Here is a 20,237-nt window from a genome sequence, read left to right on the forward strand (position 1 = left end):
TTTGGTCAATAATGACTCTCCAATTGCTTTACCCTAGGGGGACCCATCTGTCTCTAGCCTCAAACCCTTTCCAGGATTTTCTTTGTTACCCCACCCTTCATACCTGTGTTCCCCTCCTGGAGTCTTGGGCTGTGGGAACTGGAAATGGACCTGTGGTTCCCACTTTTTTATCTCCTTTGATCTGAGTCTGGGTGGTCCTCTTCCCCCTCCCTCGTCCCTGGTCCTGAACACCAGGTGGGAGAGAAGAAGCAATTCTGGAAGGAGAGAGGCTCAAAGAAGAGAAACAGACAGGAACACGTGAGAGAGAGAGAGAGAGAGTCAGAGACAGGGGTAGACAGAGACACAAGACAGCCAGAGACAAGGGGGTCTAGGGCATCCTGGAGACAGAAAAATCCAGAGAGGAACTTCCAGAGATGAAGAAAGCCAGACACAAAGTCTGCATGGTTCTGCTTAGCTGTGTTTCTTGAGCAAACTGCTTCTCCTTTCTGAGCCTCAGTTTCCTTATCTGTCAGATAAGGGTGATCAGGGGCCCTATGCTCAGTGGCCTGTCAGAGATCAGTGGTCTCTCCCACATGCTAGGCAAGCCCGAGGCTTTGTCAGTGGCACTTCTCATTATCTTTCCTTCTTTCTTTCATCCACATTCACTGAGCACTTACTGTGTGCCAGGCACTGCACTAGGCACCAAGGATACAGCTTTGACCACTGGGCAGAATATCCTGTCCTCTTAGCTGCCTTTCCTATCATTATCCTGTTGCCATGGTTATTATTATATTACAGGAGCATCAACTGGAATTTCAGGGGAGACCCATCCTTAGCCCTAGGCAGCAGGTCCTAACCTGGGAGAGAGGGTGCAGAGTTTGAGCTCACAGCTTCGCCTCTCAGGACTCAGATTTTCCATGATGGAATAGATGTGAGAGTCTTCTCTCTCCACCAGGCAGCAGGAAGGTAGGGCTGGAGGGATGGTGTCTCAACAAGCCTTCCATGCTGTGTGCTGTGCTGGTATGGTTATTATTGTTAACTGTCTCTATCACTATTAGCTCAAAGGGGAGGGACCGTACACCTGGGAATCCTCAGGATGGCAGGCGTATCAGAGGCCCTAGAAAGAGGGTGCTGGGCCAGCATGGCCCCAGGGTCTGTGCCAGGTGTGGGTGGTGGGTGTGGAAAGGGTGAGTCACCAGGGCCAGGCACACCCTGCTTTGATTTAAGGTCCCAGCAGCCATGCCCCCACTGCCACTGCCATCCCGCTGTTCCAGCCATGGCCGGGAGCTTTGTGAGTGCTCACAGTGTGGGGGCTTGAGGGGTTTGGACCCAAGGCTGCACTGGCAGAGGGGAGGGGCTGGGGCTTGCCTGAGGGCTCCTGTTTCAAGGAGAAAGCAGGTGTTCTGGTGTGCCAGAATGTTCTGGGCTGCCGTTTCTGGGTTCACCCAATCCATCCCCACGCTCTCCCCCCTCCCCCCATTGGTTCCCCTTACTATCTATCTTTCTGTCCCTCTGAGTATCCTCCTACTGAGTCTCTGTGTTCCTCTGCGCCCCTGGCTCTCTTTCCCGTGTCTCTGTGCCCTTTCTTCTCTCTGATTCTGCTGCTCTGCGTCCTGGTCATGTTCTCCACACAGCTGACCCACTTGTCTCTCTCCTCTGCCTCCCTGATCCACTCTGGCTGCTGCAGAATGTCCCCCACAAGACCTCGCTGCCCGAGGGCATCCGAGTGGGCACTGTGTTGAGAATTCGTGGTTTAGTCCCCGACAAGGCTGGCAGGTGAGACCCCTGAGCCTCAGCGGTAACGGGTGGGAGGTTTCCAGGCTCAGTGAACCCCACTTTTACAGCCCAAAGAACAAAGCCCCAGGCCAACTTTGCCCACCAGGATCTTGGAATCCCAAGGCTATTTCTGCCCTCTGGAATCTGATGTCTTCACTTATCTGTCCCATGACTGTGGAGGTGGGGTCCCTACATCATTGTAAGAATCTGGGCATTCCAGGGCAATGATATGACTTCCAGTCTGAGACCACAGCCACTTTGGAAATATGATCTGTGAATCAGAGGTGCCCTCGGCATATGGAAGGCCTAAGCACTCAATCCTACGACTACCTGGGTCCAGTCTTCAGGATTTCTGAGAATCTACGGTGCCTGGGACTACTGGGGTCCCTCGCCTTGTTCTCAGCCCTCTGGGAACTGGGAGCACTCTCGTCTTCAGGACCATGACTCCTTGGTCCTCTCAAACTCTGGAAACGAGGGGGACCCAGGCCCTGGTCTAGGTGGATGTGTGTCCAGGTCCCCAGTTGGTTTTCGGGTGCCCTGCAATCTGGGCTCGTGGCCTCCAGTCCACCACCCCTTTCCCCCTGATTGTGGCTCTCAGGTCCCTCTAGATATGCTCTGGCAAAGGGTTAATTCTCTATCGGATGCCCCTCTCTTCCACCACCTGCCAGGTTCTACGTAAACCTGCTGTGCAGTGAGGAACCAGGCAGTGATGCCGCCCTGCATTTCAACCCCCGCCTGGACGAGTCCACGGTGGTCTTCAACACCCTGGAGTGCGGCACCTGGGGCGCAGAGGAACGGGGCTCAGGCATTCCCTTCCAGCGAGGGCAGCCCTTCGACGTGCTCCTCATTGCCACCGAAGAAGGCTTCAAGGTGTGTCTCTTCCACAGGGCGGGCTCCGACACCCACGTCTCTTCCCTTGGCGAGGCCAGGAAGGCCCTTGGCAGAGGTTGGGAGCAAAGGCGTGGCCAAGGTGGGCAGGGCCTCCCCAGTTCCTCACCTCCCCTGGTGCAAGCGCACTACTGTCAGAGGGCAGGCGTGTAGCAGTGCCAAGGACCAGAGAGGGAGAGCCAAGTGCCCAAAAGGTGGGTTTCCAGCCGGGAGTTGTAGACATCCTGGATCCTATTCCCTGCCCACTGGCGACCGAGGTAGTGGCTCTGGGGCAGGAGAATGGATGGACTGGGAGACAGGGAAAGTGCAGGGTGTGGTCGCTGCAGATCCTCTACCACCCAGGCAGTCTTCACTTCCAATCTGCACGTCGAGGGAGGCAATGAACCCCGGCAATGCGGACACTACATCCACAGCTAAACCTAAAAGCACTCAGGTGTCAAAAATAAATTCATTTAATCCTCAGGACAAGGGGTTACAGTGAACAGTAGCCATTTGCCCAAAGGGGCCCTGGGGCCTGACAGGGTTCCCTGAGTGTCCAGGTCGCCGCGTGGGTACGAGGCGGGAATGACCCCACAGTTGCCTGGGGAACGTTAAGCCGCGTCCCTTTGCCCCTGCAGGTGGTGATAACAGATTCTGAATACCACCACTTCCGGTACCGGATCCCGCCAGGGCGCGTGCGCGCGTTGGAGGTGGGCGGGGACCTGCAGTTGGAGTTGGTGAAGATCTTCTGAGCCTTCCCAGGAGGGCTGGCGGAGACCCGGGGTAGGGGTCTTGGATGGCAAATAAAGTCTTTAGTCGCTCATCTGTGCGCCTCCTTTGTGTCAGTGTCTCCTTCATATAGACGAGAGTAGCACGTTCAGAGAGGTGAAGACACTGATTGAAGGTCACACAGCAATGCCCTAGCGGGGGCGGGTCTGAGCCTAGATCTCCCAGAACTAGGCAGGTGCTGTCCCTAGAGGCCTAGGGACGGTCGCGATCTGGTGGGGCTGGGGCTTTGACTCGCCTTCCTGCTGCACTTTGCGGAGCAGCCAGGTGGTAGTGCGATGAGGGTGAGCCGATAAGAGTTTGGAGGGTCCCTCCCTTATGGGCTTCCCTGATAATTCAGTAAAGAATCTGCCTCCAATGCAGGAAACCCCGGTTCAATTTCTGGGTCGGGAAGATCCACTGAAGAAGGGATAGGCTACCCACTGCAGTATTCTTGGGCTTCCCCTGAGGCTCAGCTGGTAAAGAATCCGCCCGCAATGTGGGAGACCTGGGTTCAATCCCTGGGTTGGGAAGACCCCTGGAGGAGGAAAATGCTCCCACTCCAGTATTCTGGCTTGGAGAATTCCATGGACTGTATAGTCCATGGGGTCGCAAAGAGTTGGACACAACTGAGCGACTTTCCTTTTCTAAGCCCTCCCTTGACTTCCCTGGTGGCTCCAGCCGCCTGCCAATGCAGGAATTGCGGTTTCAATCTCAGGGTCGGAAGATCCCTGGAGGAGGACACCACAACCCACTCCAGTATTCTTGCCTGGGAAATCCCATGGACAGAAAAGCCTGACAGGCCATAGTCCATGGGGTCTCAAAGAGTCGGACACGACCGAGCGATTGAGCACATACACACACACATACACAAGCCTTCCCTTGGCGCCCCCGTGTAACAGACCCCCCAATCGGTTCGTCTGCAATCAGGTCCCTTGGGGACCTCAGGTGAGTGAATTTCAGGCTCCCCGCACGCACCCCCAGCTTCTTGTCTCTCCCCAGCTTCCCCCACCTCCAGGCGGCTGCAGGTGGCTCGTGCGGGGAGGGGTTCGGAAGCAAATCGGACTTCACCTGCCTAGACCTCTGGCAGTCGGGTCTGGACAGGCTTCCGCCCTTTGTGCCCCGGGTCAGAAGCGCACTGGAGCGCCAGCCTCCCCGCAGAGGAGACGCTGGACGCGAAGGGCGGGTCTGCCATGTCTAGTGGGTCCACACACTTCGTCCTCCTGGGCTCACCCGAAGGCTGCGAGCGTCCCATCCCCAACCCGGTCTTACCCGAGATTCTACGGGAAAGGGGGAGCTGGGTCCCTGCAGACGCCCAGTCTCCCCCCACTGCTCCCACCCCGCGACCTCCAGGTTGGGATTATCTGGATTCAGGGGTTCTCTGGGCCGCCACTGAAGGGCTCTGGTGGGGGCCGGGGGTAGTCAGGGCCACACGATCACCCCCAACCCCCTCAGCGAGGCGCTCGCAGCTGCCGGGGTTGTCACCTGCGGATGGAGCCGGGAGGGTGCAGCATGCCAGCCGCGCACGGAGGGCTGGGCCGGGTTCTGGGAAAGTCCGGGGCCGCGCCTCTGGCGGGATGCACCCAGCTTCCGTATCCATGGAAGATGTAAGAGACGTGGGTTCTGATCCTTGGGTTGGGAAAATCCCCTGGCCTAGTCCAGTACTCTTGCCTGGAAAATCCCATGGACGGAGGAGCCTGGTACGCTGCAGTCCATGGGGTCGCCAAGAGTCGGACACGACTGAGCGACTTCACTTTCACTCTTCACTTTCATGCATTGGAGAAGGAAATGGCAACCCACTCCAGTGTTCTTGCCTGGAGAATCCCAGGGACGGGGGAGCCTGGTGGGCTGCCGTCTATGGGGTCGCACAGAGTCGGAGACGGCTGAAGTGACTTAGCAGCAGCAGCAGGAAATGGCAACCCGCTCCAGTGTTCTTGCCTGGAAAATTCCGTGTCTGCTACAGAAGTTTAAAACTTGCTGAGCCTCGGCTTAAGAACAGAGGCTCAGCAAGCTGGGACCGGTTCCCTACTGAACCTGGGGTGGTGGGAAAACCAGCCGTGCTGCGCGGGGCTTCAGCCTTTTCTGGACCCATTTTTCTGCCCCTTGAGGCCCTTCGGCTGAAGTCACCCCACCCCAGGTTCAGCTCTTGAGAGTGTGTCTCTGGATGAATCGTGGGATGAAGGCTCCCCTCTCCCAGTGGAAGACCCAGGAAAGTCTGAATTCCCCTGGTCCCCTGGGCTCATTTTTGTTGTTGTTGTTGTTTTTTGTTTTTGCCTCTTCAAGGATATATTCCTGCTGTGCTTAGTCGCTCTGTAGTGTCCGACTCTGTGACCCCATGGACTGTAGCCTGCAAGACTTCTCTGTCCATGGGGATTCTCCAGGCAAGAATACAGGAGTGGGTTGCCATGCACTCCTCTAGGGGATCTTCCCAACCCCGGGATCGAATTCAGGTCTCCCACATTGCAGGCATTCTTTACCGTCTGAGCTACCAGAGACATGTACACACACGCACACATGCACACACACACAGAGCAGATCTGGTGGCTCAGATGGTAAAGAATCTGCCTGCAACACAAGATACCCGGACTTGATCCCTGGGTCAGGAAGATCCCCTGGAGGAGGAAATGGCGACCCACTCCAGGATTCTTGCCTGGAGAATCCCATGGACGGAGGAGCCTGGCGGGCTCCAGTCCATGGGGTCGCAAAGAGTTGGACACCACTGAGCAACCAAGCTCACATGTACACAGATACACTTACGGTACAAATTTCCAGGTTTGCAGTGAAAAGTAGTCATTGGCACCATGGTAAACGCGGTTGGAGTCTTCAGAACAGATGATAGTTCTCCATGCCCGTAGATTTCCTGATTTTCACTGTGGCCTTACAGTGGACATGCAAAAAATGTTCTTGTTTGTGTGGAAATACACAGTGAAGTATTTGAAGGCGATCAGGCAGCATATTGGCAACTAGTGCTCAAATGTGTATAGGAAAAAAAAATGTTTGTGCTGTGCTTACAACTTTCTGTGTTTGTCATTTCAAAACAGAAAAATATAAATATATAAAACATGCCTATGAAAGTCCTCCTTTATAAGAATAAACTTCTGTTACCAGTGTCTTCATTTCTTGTGTTTCTTTCTAAAACTCTGTACTTCTTTTTTTAAAAATATGTTTTATTATTTACCTTTTTAATGTATATAAATATTTTATTATTTATCTACTTCTGGGCTGTGCTGGGTCCTCATTGCTGCTCTCTAGTTGCGGGGAGTGGGGCCACTCTCTAGTTGCGGGGCTCGGGCTACGTCAGTTGTGGTGGCGTCTCTTGTGGAGCTGGGCTCTGGGGCGCGTGGGCTTCAGTATTTGTGGCACACCAGCCCGGTTGTCCCTTGGCACGTGGAATCTTCCCAGACCAGGGGTGGAACCAGTGTCCCCTGCATTACAAGGCAGATTCTTAACCACTGGACCACCAAAGAAGTCCTCTCTATACTCCTAAACTCATGCATATGCAGTTTTCCCGCCCCTCCCTGCATAAAATTGAGTTCTCCACCTACTCACCTTGCTTTGGTCACTTAGCAATATACATGTGTTTGGGGTTTTTTGTCTTTTTTTTTTTTTTTTGTCTTTGCCATGCCTCTGGGCATGCAGGATGTTAGTTCCCTGACCAAGGATAGAATCCCTGCCCCGCTGCTGTGAACCCACCAAGTCCTAACCACTGGAGCTCTAGGAAATTCCCTACATGTGTATCTTTGATGTGTATATTTGATGTCAGTTCAGTTCAGTTCAGTCCGACTGTTTGCGACCCCATGAATCGCAGCACGCCAGGCCTCCCTGTCCATCACCAACTCCTGGAGTTCACCCAGACCCACATCCATGGAGTCAGTGATGCCCTCCAGCCATCTCATCCTCTGTCATCCCCTTCTCCTCCTGCCCCCAATCCCTCCCAGCATCAGGGTCTTTTCCAATGTGTCAACTCTGCGCATGAGGTGGCCAAAGTACTGGAATTTCAGCTTTAGCATCATTCCTTCCAAAGAAATCCCAGGGCTGATCTCCTTCAGAATGGACTGGTTGGATCTCCTTGCAGTCCAAGGGACTCTCAAGAGTCTTCTTCAACACCACAGTTCAAAAGCATCAATTCTCTGGTGCTCAGCCTTCTTCACAGTCCAACTCTCACATCCATACAAGCTAAGCTAAGTCACTTCAGTCGTGTCCGACTCTGTGCGACCCCATAGACGGCAGCCCACCAGGCTCCCCCGTCCCTGGGATTCTCCAGGCAAGAACACTGGAGTGGGTTGCCATTTCCTTCTCCAATGCATGAAAGTTAAAAGTGAAAGCAAAGCCGCTCAGTCGTATCCGACCCCCTGCGACCCCATGGACTGCAGCCTACCAGGCTCCTCCATCCATGGGACTCTCCAGGCAAGAGTACTGGAGTAGGGTGTCACACATCCATACATGACCACAGGAAAAAGCATAGCCTTGACTAGATGGACCTTTGTTGGCAAAGTAATGTCTCTTCTTTTGAATATGCTATCTAGGTTGGTCATAACTTTCCTTCCAAGGAGTATTTAATTTAATGGCTGCAGTCACCATCTGCAGTGATTTTGGAGCCCAGAAAAATAAAATCGGACACTGTTTCCACTGTTTCCTCATCTATTTCCCATGAAGTGATGGGACCGGATGCCATGATCTTCGTTTTCTGAATGTTGAGCTTTAAGCCAACTTTTTCTCTCTCCACTTTCACTTTCTATGTTCTTCTTTGTCTCTAGTAAAATTTTTTTAACATCTATTGCACTGATACCAATTTTGTCCTCACTCTCTTATGCTTACTGTTTGCCTGGTATTTTTCTTATCCTTTTACTTTCAACTTTTTTATGTCTAAAAAGTTAGATCTAAAGTACAAATAAGCATATGCTTGGGTCTGACTTTCTTATTCAGGCTGACAGTGTATTATTATCTATTGCTTCATAGCAAATTATCCCATTAATGTCATAAAATAACAAATACTTATTGTCTTACTGTTTCTGAAGTTTGGAGTCCAGGAGTGGCTTAACTAGGTGGTTGGGTGCTGAGTTTTCATGAAGCTACAAACTATCAGTGAAGTTTCTATCATCCGAAAGAAGTTTTGGCAAACTATGGCAGTGGGCTAAATCCACCCAATGCCTGTTTTTGTAAGAGTCACAATCTGAGAATGATTTCCACACTTTAAAATAGCTGGGAAAAAGTGAAAAAAAAAAAAGAATATTTCATAACTCTGAAAATGATATGAAATACACATTTCAGTGTCCATAAATAGTTTTACTGGAACATAGTCATGCTCTTTCATTTATGTATTGCCTATTGGCTGCTTTTGCGCTTCACCAGTGGATTTCAGGAATTTTTCAGGTCAACCACAACGCCTAAAGGGTTTACTATGTGGCTTGGCAGCTTAGCAGGAAAGAATCTGCCTGCCAGTGCAGGAGACTCTGGTTTGAATCTGGGTTGGGATGATCTCCTAGAGAGGGAAATGGCAACCCACTCCAGTGTCCTTGCCTGGAAAATCCCATGGACAGAGGAGCCTGGCCAGCTGCAGTCCATGGGGTGGCGAAGAGTTGGACACGACTTAGTAACTAAACAACACACAACAACATTATAGAAAAAGTTTGCAACCCCTATTCTCAAGGCTTGACTGGGATTACAGGAGCTTCTCCAAAGAGGGCTCACACACATGAGTGCTGGCAGGAGTTTCAGTCTCTTGTCACATGAACACTTACCCAGGACTGTTCAAGAAGTTCCTGACTCCTCCGAGAGGAGGGATGGAAAAATGTCAGCGGTAGAACAAGCCCAGACAGAAGCTGCAGTGTCTCATAACCCCGTTTGTACCACGAGTTCTGCCGTATTTTCCTACTCATTCACAGCAGCACTGGTAGTTTGGGAGGTGTTCACACAAGGGTGTGAGTATCCTTGGAGGCCACTTTGGAAGCTGACTACCACAGATGATCTCTGACTTTAGATTGGAATGTTTATGTCATTCACATGTGATGTCATGATCGATATGGTTGGCTTCATGGCTGCCATTTTGTTGTCCGTTTTCACTCGCTGTGACTCATTCACTACCTTCTCCTGTGTTAAACAACTTTTAGTATACTATTTAAATTCCTCTGTTTATTTTTTTAAAAAACTATATATTTTGAAAGCTGGTTTTTAAATGGCCACTCTAGGGATGACAATATTTATACTATAAATGATCACAGTCAACTTTAGGTTAATACATATTGAATTACAGTAAAATATAGCAGACTTGTTCCAACATATCTCCATTTCCCACCTTATTTTGTGCTACTGTTGTTCCATCACATCCATATATGTTATACACTCTACAACATAGTGTTATAATTTCCACTTTTACAATCACATTTTTAAATTAAAAAAAAAAAAAAAGAAAAACACTGATTTTTAAAAATGTTTATCCACATATTTATAATTTCTAGGATTCTTCATTTCTTTCTTCCCGTGGATTTGATGTCATTTTCTTTCAAAGTGAAGGACTTTCTTCAGCATTTCCAACAGGGTAGATCAGCTCACAATGAATTCTTGATTTTTGTCTACCTGAGAATGTCTTTCTTTTGCCTTCGGTTTTGTTTTTTTAATATTGACTTAGCTATTTGATCATGTTGGGCTGTGTTGGGTCTCAGGTGTGGTGTGCGGGACCTTCCTGTGGCCTGCAGGACCCTTTGCTGCAGCACGCTGGCTTCTCTGTAGTTGTGGCAAATGGGTTTCAGAGTGCTCTGTGGTGTGGCCCATGGGCTTAGCTGCCCTGGGCATGTGAGAATTTAGTTCCCCAACCAGGGATTGAATCCTCATCCTCTGCATTGGCAGGAGGATTCTCAACCACTGGACCACCAGGGAAGTCCCTTGCCTTCAGTTTTAAAATGTAGTTTTGTTGAATATAGAATTATTGACAGTTTTCCTTTCTTTAGTACTCTGAATAAATCATTCAACTGCATTCTGACCTCCACCGTTTCTGTGAACAGTTAGTTCTTTCTGTAAACACATGCTGTTCCCCTGTTTGTGTTGAGCTGTTTTTCACTTGCAGCTTTCAAAACTGTCCTAGTCGTTTTTCCTTCTTCCTGCAGTTTGCCTATGTTGGGTCTAGGTACGGATCTCTTTGTATTTATCCTACTTGCAGTACACTGAGCTTCTTGGATCTAGAATCTAATGTCTTCCATAAAATTGGGTAAGTCTGTAGCCATTATTTCTTCAGACATTTTGCAGCAGTGATACAAAATCAGACATGACCTCCCCAGCTCTTTGGGGGCCCCTCTCCCTAAGCCCCTCTAGGCTCAGGTCTGATGTGTAACTCCATGGCCATTCCTGGGCAGTGACTGTTCAGTGTGACAAGAGAGAGTCCAGAAGGAGAAGCCTCAGACTGGAGGTTGCCCAGGTCATCCCTCCTCCCTTCCTGACCCCTCCTAGCATCCATCCAGGGTCTGAGGAACATCTTGTATCAGAGTCTGACAAATCCATAGAATCATCTGGAGACCTAAATGAACATATTGATGCCTGGAACCTGCTACTGATATACCAGGCTGGAACATATGGAATGATTGATATTTAAGCATTTTAAACCTACAAAAATGGTGTTTTTATATAGTTTAATCAAATCATGGTCTGGGTTGGGATCAGATATCAATATTTTTTAAAAGCTCCCCAGGAAATTGCAATGTAGAACTGTTTGAGAACTAGACTAGGTGAATGAATGAGACAATAAACTGAATGAGCAACTGAGTGGGCACTGACAAATAACTGGATATGAGAACAAGCAAGTGAGTAAGTCAAATTATAAGGGAATAAATGGATGCAAGAAAGTATAAATAAATGAATTACTAAATCAACACAAAGGTGATGATAAAGGGATGTCTGAATAAATGACAGATGGTTAGTGGACATATGAAGAAATAATGGGTGCATAAACAGTTGGGAATGAATCATGAAGAGATGAATGGATGACTGGATAGATATAAATGGAGAAATGAATGGATGACTGGATGGAGAGGTGAATGGACAAATGGATGGATGGATGGATGTGCTGTAAGGCAGAGAATTGCAGGGACAAATGAAGGAGTGAAGAGATGAATGGATGAATGAAATTTGGATGTAAGGATGGCTGAATGGGTAGACATATGGACTAATAAACGAGTAAAAAGATGCTTGAATAGATGGAAGGTGAAAGATTGGATGATGAGTGGATGAACAGTGGATGAACAGAGAGCTGAATGGATAAAGGGAGAGGAAGATTGACTGATTAGTGAATGAATGGTTGGATATTTAGGTGGATGGATGAACATATGCTTGCATGACTTTTTAGAAATATTGCTGGATGATGACAGAGATAGGTGGAGAGATGAATGGATGGGTGGATGGATGAAGGGTTGGATGAAAAGATGGCTGAACAGATGGATAAATGGACTAGCGAGTGGCTAGATATTTAGAAGTTGAATAGATTTATGGCTTTTGGTTAGATGGATATAGTGGTGGATGGGACAACAGGTTATGTTGCCCTAATGGTCCAGGAGCATGTGACGAGAATGAAGACAGAACACAAAATCTGGTGCAATGGGTCAGGGGAACTGCAGCCTCTGTGGGACTGAGGGGCAGAGTCCGCTCTGAGTTCAGCTTTTATTCCTAATTGCAGACTACAAGACTTTCTCAGATCTTATCCTTCTCAAGACACAGGTTATGTTAATCACATACTTCTAAACGTAATAACTACACTGACTTAGTCCAGATCTCCTTGTGCTTATCCCAGGCCGTTCCCTTCTGGACTAGTCTCGGGAACAATTAGCAAGTACTTAGGCAGCGTTCATGCCTGGAGCCAACCTGGTGTTTCAAGGCCCATGTTTTCATGATCCCAGTCATACTCCCTTCTGGGTCTGGCCTTGGAGTTCGTAACAAGGTGATTGTTCTTAAGAAAAACATGAAAGATAATCATTAACATAATTTCTTAATATATGCTGTTTTTTCAGGTGCTATTTCTGTGAAATTTCTCAAGCCTGTAAAAGTACATTATTAGGAATTCCCACTACAAGACTACACAGTGGTTGAGCACGGGAGCCAGACCACCTTGATTTGAATCCTAGTTCTGCCATTTATGGACTCTGTGACCTTAGGCAGTGAAGTTCATTTTTCTTTGCCTGTTTCCTCATCATTTACACATGGAAGATATTAATAGTTCCTACCTATTGGCATTGTGAGGAGTGAATGGGTTGATACACTCAAAGGCCTAGGTTTATTATGATGAGAAGATGGATGACCAGATGACTGGATGGCTGAATCAAAAAGAAAGAGACAATGAGGGAAGTGAATGGAGTCACATACATTCATGAGACACCCTCAGACATTTTATTAGGGGCTTAGAAAGGGTCCTACAGGATCTTCCTCTGTGTTCCCAAGGGTTATGGCCCCAGGAATAGATCAGATCTGGACGTAGGACAAGGTGATATCACCGTGGATCTCCACCAAGTCCACCCTCTGGAAGGCTGAGAGGCGATGGGAGAAGTCGAAGAGGTGCTGGCCATTGGCATACACCTTGAAGCGATCTGCGCCACAACGAATGGACAGCTGCAGGGAGAAGGGCAGGCATGAGGCCAGGGCCAGGACAGACGCTTCGGAGGGAAGCAGGGAAAGAGACCCCAGACTCACATCAAAGAACTGTCCAGGACCAAACGGGTTGCAGGGGACCTTCCTCTCCTCAGATCCCCAAGAGCCATTCAGAAAGCTGTTCCGAACCACAGCGCCCTCGGTCATGCGGGGGTTAATGTGCAGAGCCACGTCCCCAGAGGATCCCACCTTGAAGTTGATGACAAAGCTGGGGCAGAGAGGAAGGCAGGAGTAAGGTGGGGGTATGGGAGGGGGGCTGGGGGAGCACCTTGCTCCCCAAGGAAAGAGGGAACTGGGGCCTGGACTCCAGGGTCTCCAATGGAGGAGGGGATTGAGGGTTCAGACTCCTAGGTTTGAGCAATGATGGCGACAGAGATTTCACACCTCAATCTAGATTCTGTACCTCTTGGCTGTGGGGGGTATGTAGCCCTTGATAATGATGGTTCTTCGAGCTATGAGCCCCCCTTGCAGTCTCCCATTAAATGGCACGGGCTGTGGAAAGAAAACACAACACCCCAACATCTCTCAGGTCCCCAGAAGCCAGAGGCAGGGATGAATTTTCAGAGAGGAGCGTTCACTTATTGTGGGAAACGCTGCAAACCTCCAAGCCCCACCGACTCTGACCACCAATTCTACCCTCTCCCCACCCACCTCCTGTCCCAAATGTGCTCTGCCCGTTCTGTTTCCAACCTTCTCAAGGCTCCCAGTGGTTCAGGACCTCCCACTCCTGTTTTCCCACAAACTTCCCACCACAGAACCCTAAACTCCTGCCAGACACCTTACCGGGTTGAAGGCTGGGGGTCCCTCCATGGTCTGTGAAGTGAGGAAGAGGAGATACTATTCTGTAATATTCGACAAAAATTAGGGCACACCTATGGCATACAGGGGCCGTCCCTGATGGCTCAGAGATAAAGAATCCACCTGCCAATGCAGGAGATGTGGGTTCAGTCCCTGAGTTGGGAAGTTTGCCCAGAGAAGGAAATGGCAACCCACTCCAGTATTCTTGCCTGGAGAATCCCATGGACAGAGGAGCCTGGAGGGCTACAGTCTATGGGGTCACAAACAGTCAGACACGACTGAGCGACTAAACAACAACAGCTACTACATGCAGGCATATCTCTAGGTGCTGGATTAATACAACTGGGAACCAATCTGACCACCCCCCAACTCTTACCACCCAACACCCAAATGGCCATACACCGTCCCACTTACAGGCAGTCTGCTCTGTTGTTGATAGTACTGTCCGTGACTCTACATGGATAGAAGGAAGACATGAGTGGTGAGAGGCTGGGGGCCCCAGGGCCTCCTCAGCCACTGAACCCCCACCTCGAGGGGAAGTCCATCACCCACCAGCAGGTACTTACTGGGTACACCTGAGCAGGCATGGGCATCTGTGGAGAGAGGAGAAGGAGGCAATGAGGGGGGCCCCAAACTAGGGCCTGGAAGGTGTCAAGGATGCCTGCCCCAGGGCAGCCCGCCACCACCATCCATGGGAACTCTGGGTGTGCCCAGATGGCTCATTCATGGCAAGGAACTCATCAAGTTTAGGGATCTTCAGTGCACCTCTCCCCACCCCTCTAGGACAAGGCTGATACCTGCCCCATCCTGGCTTCCTGCTGTCCCAGGACCCTCATCCACTCCTCACCTCCCTCCTCAATCCAGGAGTCCCGCAATAAAGTGAGCATCCTCAGAACACCTCCCAAGCCCACACAATACTCTGCTCACCTCATCACCAACCACAATTTGCCCCTCACTCTGCGTGACCACCCTGAGGCAACCAGGGGTGCTTTTACCAGCCGAGTTCCCATCTCTCCCCTGTCTGTCTCAGGCGTTTTCAGTCTGTGTGAGACTCTCTCTTTCTCAGTCTCTGGCTCTCCCTGCCTCTGTTTCTCACTCGCCCTCACCTTCTCAACTGTGGCTTCTTGTGCCCGGAAAACCTTTTCCCCCATCTGGACAATTTTTCTTCACCCTTTCTCTCTGTTTCTAATGAACTCCTTTCTGCCTTGACTTCTGTGTTAAGCCAGTTTTTAAAAATAGCTTCTTTTTTTTTTTTTTTTTTTTCTCCTGCCTGTATTGTGCATTTGGTGGGATCTTAGCTCCCTGACCAGGGATCGAACCCAAGTGCTCAGCAGTGAAAGAACAAAGTCGTAATCCCTGGACCACCAGGGGATTTCCTCTTTTTTTTTTTTTAAGATACATTGATGAGGGAATTCCCTCATTTTTGGCAGTGAGGCCAAAAATAAATAAATAAAAACTAAAAAAATAATACAATACATTGACGGAGCACAAGATAAAATGAGGTTACCCTAGGCCTGAGGTTACCTTATGGATGAAGACATTCCTCACTGGGGAGGCAGAGTGGTTTGATCTGTGCCTCTGCCAATTACAAGCTCCAAGACCTTGGGCAAGTTACTTAAGCTCTCTGTGCCTCAGTTCCCACATCTGTAGACTGGGGCTGATGATCATCAGAGAGTACTTTCCCCTGGGAGGGACTGGGGGACTCACAGGTTGGGAAGGGGAGAGCCCTCAGCTAAAGGACATGCCAGGGGTATGGAGTCTGAGTTGCTCCAAGTGGTGCTGCTGGGAGGGTTCTAGTGCCTGTGTTTTGGTGGCCAATCGTTCACTATGGACCTGGGAGTGGGTTTCCTGGTCACTGGGTCTGTGCTTTCTGACTCAGCTCACACACCTATGTCTTCTTCAGAAAGTCCTTCCTTAAGACCCTGCAGGGAATTCCCTGATGGTCCAGAGGTTGGTATTCTGTACTTTCATTACCAAGGGCCAGGGTTCAATCCCTGGTCAGGGAACAAGGATCTTGTAAGCCAAGTGGCACAGCCAAAAAAATAAGTAAAAATAAACAAAACAAAATGATGGTGTAGAAAATGGTTCAAATACCTTAGAAAAAGAAAGACTCTCCAAATCACCTGTATACCTCCCACCCCCGCACTGACCACCTGTGGCCACCACCATCTGGCGACAGAGCCATCTTCCCAGTAGATTGTCTTGGTTGTCGCTAGGTCCATGGAATCACCCAGCAGTGGGTCTGGCACAGAGAAAGTGCCCAGGAAATAAGTAAACATGGGCATGAATTAAGGAAGGAAACAAGCAGACAGGAGAGAGAGACACCACACACCTGGTTTGAGGGGGGCTGGCCTCCAATGAAGTTAATTGATTGAAGCCTCAGGTCACCATCCACATGCAGGTGGGTGACCATCTGCAGCGGGATCCGGTGCTTAAACTCATGGAAGGGAGTCCCATTCACCACCACCTGGAGGGCAGGGGTAAGGTCAGAGTCGGCACCCATGACCTTGGGAAGGTAGAAACAGGAAGCAGGCAATAGGGAGCTTTTTTGACATGGGGTCAAAACAAAAATATTTATGAATGAAATTATATGATATCTAGGATTTGCAGTTAAATAATAGGGGAGGGGAAGTGGCAGGTAGAGATGGGAGCAGACAGACCTGGAGTTGACAGCTATCAGCCCTGGCCCAGGAGAGGAGGGTTTCCCACAATTCGGTGCTTCCTTTTGTGTGTGTTGGGGCTTCCCTAGTGGCTCAGAAGTTAAAGAGTCTGCCTGCAATGTGGGACACCTGGGTTCGACGCCTGGGTCAGGAAGATCCCCTGAGGAGAAGGGCAACCCACTCCAGTATTCTTGCCTGGAGAATTTCAGGGACAGAGGAGCCTGGAGGGCTGCAGTCCATGGGGTGGCAAAGAGTTGGATACGACTGAAGCGACTAACACAAATCTCAATCTCCCAAGAACACAGAGGGGCAAGATGATAAACGCGAAACATGTCAGAAGGGTCTCCACGGTGGAGGAATGGGAATAAGAAAAAGAGATGAGAGAATTTGTATTTAAAAAGTTCTAAATGAAAAAAAAATTAAAAGAAAAAGAATTGGCTAATAGGCAGGAAAGAAGGAAAAGAAAAGAAAAAAGGGAGGAGGGAGGGGAAAGGGAGAGAGGGAAAAAGAAGAAAGAAACGGCGGGTGGGAGGGAGTAAGGGAAGAAAGGCAGGCAGGCAGACAGGAAGAAAGGAAGAAAAGGAGGGAGGGAGGAGCGGGGCGAGGAGCGGGGCGGGGAGGCCCCGCCCCCACGGCTCTGACCTTGAAGTGCTCCGTCGTGACCATGAACACCAGCTCGAAGGCCGCGCCCTTGCGGAAGGGCATGCTCATTTTCCTCTCCTCGTTGCCCCACGAGCCGTTCTGCTTCGAGTTCAAGACCACCTTATCCCAGCCATCAAAGCGGGGATTGAAGTGGAAGGCGACGTCTGCCCCTTGGCCCTGCCCCACCTCGAAGTTCACGAAGAACCTGGCGGGACACGGAGGGCTGTACCCTTGGCTGCACTCCAAGGGGCAGTTTCCCATCGCTACCCCGTCGCTTACTCCCTGTCCTTATGAGAAATCCTTCCCCCACCCAGTTTCAAATAGGACCACCCCTGGGACTCCTGCGTTTGCCCCGACAAACTTGAATCTATCAGTTCAAGTCTCTTTATCCCCGTCCCCAGTTCCTGAAGCCCATTCCCCACGTGCAGCCAGAGGGACTCTCAGTTCAGTTCAGTTGCTCAGTCCTGTCCAACTCTTTGCGACCCCATGGACTGCTGCATGCCAGGCTTCCCTGTGCATCACCAACTCCTGGAGCGTGCTCAAACTCATGTCCATGGAGTCAGTGATGCCATCCAACCATTTCAAGACCCAAATCCGAGCACTTTCCACAGCTCATTTCACATCAGCATCCCACAAATTACCTCAAGGGGGCAGGCACACACCTGCCTCAGGACTTGGCAGTCAGATACACCTCAGACACACCCCAGACTCCCTCCCTCACCTCCTTCAGGTCTTTGCTGAAAAGTTCCCTTCCCTGGCCACCTTATTTAATGGGACAATGCCACATCCTCTCCCCCACATCTGTTCCCCATCTCTCTTCTCTCCTTATTTGTCTCCATAGCATTTATCACCATTTGCCAAATTGTATATTTGAGTTAAATTTATTTTTTATCCCTCTCCTCTACTAGGATGTCAGCTCCAGGGATCTTTGTCCTGTTGACTGCTCTGTTCCCAGCGTCTAGGCACAGAGTGGGCGCTCAGCGGATGTATAAAAAATGAACAAAGAAACGACGATCCTATTTTAAAGCCATAAAAAAATCTAAGGACTTCTCTGATGGCCCAGTGGTTGTGACTCTGCCTGCCAGTGAAAGGGACATGGGTTCAATCCCCGGTCTGGGAAGATTCCACATGTGCCAGGGCAACTAAGCTCGTGAGCAGCAACTACTGAGCCCATGCATCACAACTACTGAAGCCCGAGCTCTCAAGCCTGTTTCACATCAAGCTAAGATACCACAATAAGAAGCCCGCACACTGCCACTAGAGAGTAATGCCCCCTCGCTGCAACTAGAGAAAAGCCTGTATGCAGCAATGAAGACCATGTATGCAGCAATGAAGCCAAAAGTAAATAAATTAATAAAATAACATTTTTTAAAAAGCTAAGTTATTGTAGCACTGATTATACTACTTTACACATTTTACACATTGAATCCTCAAAACTCATTTTACAGATGAGAAAGTAAAGCACACAGAGCTTTCTCAGTCACACTGTTGGTAAGTGACAGATCTGGGATGTGAACTCAAGTGGACCAGTTCTGAGCCCATGATCTTAATTCATGCTATCATACCCATCAATTCCAATCCAGTGGTCCAAGTTTGGGGCCACCTGTCATAGTGAGTCTCCCTGACACCTCCCAGTCCCGAGGGTCCCCTTCTTGATCTGATCACCAAACCCTGGACTCCCCAGACCAGGGCTGGTCTTTGGCCATCCGATGCAGTGACATAGAGTCCTCTTCTCAGCCAGGGTGGAGGAAGGGAAGTAGGCCTCCTGCATTTGGGCTGGAAGCCCCATTTGCAGTCACCCCCTTCCCTCCCCACTTCCTCCTTTGCTCGCCTGGCACAGGGGAGGGTCTTACCTCTTCATGTGCTCGCTTGCCACTCCTTGGATGTAAATGGACATTCCAACTCTGAGACCTCCTGGGATGGGATTGTGGTAGGGCAGCGTCTGCAGATGGGGTCAGGTGAGGGGCCTCAAAGGCCATCTCCCTACTGCAGCCCTTACCACTTATTCAGAAGCCCCTCCAGCCCCACTCCATTAAGCAAGGGAGAGGAAACCAAAGTGGGAGGGATCAGTGAGATGAAGAGAGCTGAGTTACAGATGGAAGCAAATAGCCTGAGAGTCAGAGTGGGAGTAAGTCAGGCTCCAGGGTCACTATTGGGTAAATCAGCCCCAAGGGTCACAGATGGGTGCCTCTGAGGCTCAGGATGAGGATAAATTGGTGCGTGGAGGTCTGGGTGGAGCTAACCCCGGGGTTAGGGTATCTCACCGGGTTGTAGGTGGGCTGGTAGCCTGGTGCAGGGACAAAGGCCATCTTTAGAGCCTGGGCTGGTGACTTCTCCTGTGAGAAAAGCTGCAGGAGTCATGAATGGTGGCAGCTAGCAGGTGGTGGGTGGCTCTTATAGCTGAGGATAAGGGTGTGGCTGGCAGGGCAGGGTCCATGGTGGGGTCTCTCTTCTGCACATCCCAGGCTCCCTTCTCTTAACAGCCTCACTAGTGACCAACCAGCATCCAGATCACTGGGGCCACACCTGGTGCAACTCAGCTCAGAGCCGCTCTAGGCTCTTTTGTAAAGAGGAAGTGCTGGTGAACTTTGGCCCTTATCAGAGCCAATAAAACCTGACTGGACCTTTGTTAGCAGAAGGAAGGTGAGGCCAGGAGGGTTGGGCAGGGCAAGGCTAAAAGGAGTGGCTCAGAACAGATGGGCAATGAAAAAAGTGAAAGCAGGGAGGACCTGGGCACTCTTGGTACTCCCAGGAACTGTGAAAAGACCTAAATTTATTGCTTGCCCACTGCATGGCTCTACTATGTACATTATATTGTGTATGTAGTGCTTTAGATCACCAACTTCTGGAGCCAGAAGCCCTGGGTTGAATTCCTTCCTCTGCCATTTCTTGGCTGTTTGATCTTGGGTCAGGGCCTTCACTTCAATTTGCCCATTTGCCTGTCTGTTAAATGGGAGAATATTAATAGTATCAACCTCATAGAGTCCTTGAAAGTAATCACTAAATTAATAAATATGCAGAATAGGATGTGGCATATACAAGACACCAAATTAATGCTAAAATACTAAAAGACAGAGGGAAAATAATACTTTGCTCTCATTCTAAACATAAATCCAGGAGGTT

The 20,237-nt window shown here is 49.8% G+C and overlaps 2 protein-coding genes across 3 annotated transcripts; one reads left to right on the forward strand and one right to left on the reverse strand.

Moving 5' to 3' along the window:
* Positions 1-1,218: 1,218 nt before the first annotated feature.
* On the forward strand, positions 1,219-3,390 carry LOC129630647 (galectin-7-like). Its single transcript, XM_055551152.1, has 4 exons — positions 1,219-1,270; positions 1,512-1,755; positions 2,424-2,625; positions 3,261-3,390. The coding sequence occupies exons 1-4, from the start codon at positions 1,219-1,221 to the stop codon at positions 3,372-3,374; spliced, it is 612 nt and encodes a 203-aa protein (XP_055407127.1). The 3' UTR covers positions 3,375-3,390.
* Positions 3,391-12,737: 9,347 nt separating this feature from the next.
* Positions 12,738-19,567, reverse strand: LGALS4 (galectin 4). Of its 2 annotated transcripts, XM_055552018.1 has the most exons (10): positions 19,379-19,521; positions 18,968-19,056; positions 17,115-17,319; positions 16,145-16,279; positions 14,379-14,405; positions 14,227-14,265; positions 13,798-13,827; positions 13,418-13,506; positions 13,057-13,222; positions 12,738-12,975 (listed from the first exon to the last, which is right to left on the reverse strand). In XM_055552018.1, the coding sequence occupies exons 1-10, from the start codon at positions 19,421-19,423 to the stop codon at positions 12,829-12,831; spliced, it is 972 nt and encodes a 323-aa protein (XP_055407993.1). In that variant the 5' UTR covers positions 19,424-19,521; the 3' UTR covers positions 12,738-12,828. The 2 variants fall into 2 exon arrangements, with proteins under 2 accessions (XP_055407993.1, XP_055407994.1); XM_055552019.1 differs by lacking the exon at positions 13,057-13,222 and having other exon boundaries at positions 19,379-19,567.
* Positions 19,568-20,237: the final 670 nt, after the last annotated feature.

Source organism: Bubalus kerabau, chromosome 17, assembly GCF_029407905.1.
Source record: "Bubalus kerabau isolate K-KA32 ecotype Philippines breed swamp buffalo chromosome 17, PCC_UOA_SB_1v2, whole genome shotgun sequence".
Classification (NCBI taxonomy): Eukaryota; Metazoa; Chordata; class Mammalia; order Artiodactyla; family Bovidae; genus Bubalus; species Bubalus kerabau.